The sequence below is a fragment of the Trachymyrmex septentrionalis genome, unplaced genomic scaffold (assembly GCF_001594115.1).
Source record: "Trachymyrmex septentrionalis isolate Tsep2-gDNA-1 unplaced genomic scaffold, Tsep1.0 scaffold476, whole genome shotgun sequence".
Classification (NCBI taxonomy): Eukaryota; Metazoa; Arthropoda; class Insecta; order Hymenoptera; family Formicidae; genus Trachymyrmex; species Trachymyrmex septentrionalis.
Genome location: NW_017305648.1, coordinates 1 through 298, shown reverse-complemented (window position 1 = coordinate 298; position 298 = coordinate 1). Strand labels below are relative to the sequence as shown.

General features: G+C 36.6%; 1 protein-coding gene across 1 annotated transcript in view; it reads left to right on the top strand.

Moving 5' to 3' along the window:
- Positions 1-62, top strand: part of LOC108751494 (AKT-interacting protein-like) — a gene marked incomplete at its 5' end in the record, with an annotated part of 885 nt that extends 823 nt beyond the window's left edge. The window contains 1 exon segment of the mRNA XM_018491727.1: positions 1-62. This exon segment is cut by the window's left edge and continues 3 nt beyond it. Coding sequence (XP_018347229.1) covers positions 1-49 — 49 coding nt within the window.
- Positions 63-298: the final 236 nt, after the last annotated feature.

Sequence of the window (298 nt, the reverse complement as noted above, 5' to 3'; positions counted from 1 at the left end):
GGTACAACCTGGTTCGCTTCAGCCATTTTCAAAACCAGAAGCAAGATAATGGAAAAATTTTAAACGCTAACTATAGTGAAACGACGTACGTCCTTAAGAGCTATACGAAGAAATTATTACTCTCTTGTACAGCCGTGTCTCTCAATCGTGCAGCCGATGTCGATAAAGTTACAAAAATTATTAGACAAAAGCTACTTTTTCTATTCAGAGAGTTTATGTGTCTTAACATTTGATATAGGTTTATATGTGTTAAAGAGGACTTCCGGTCGAGGTGAGTTACAGAGAAGACATATTTTGC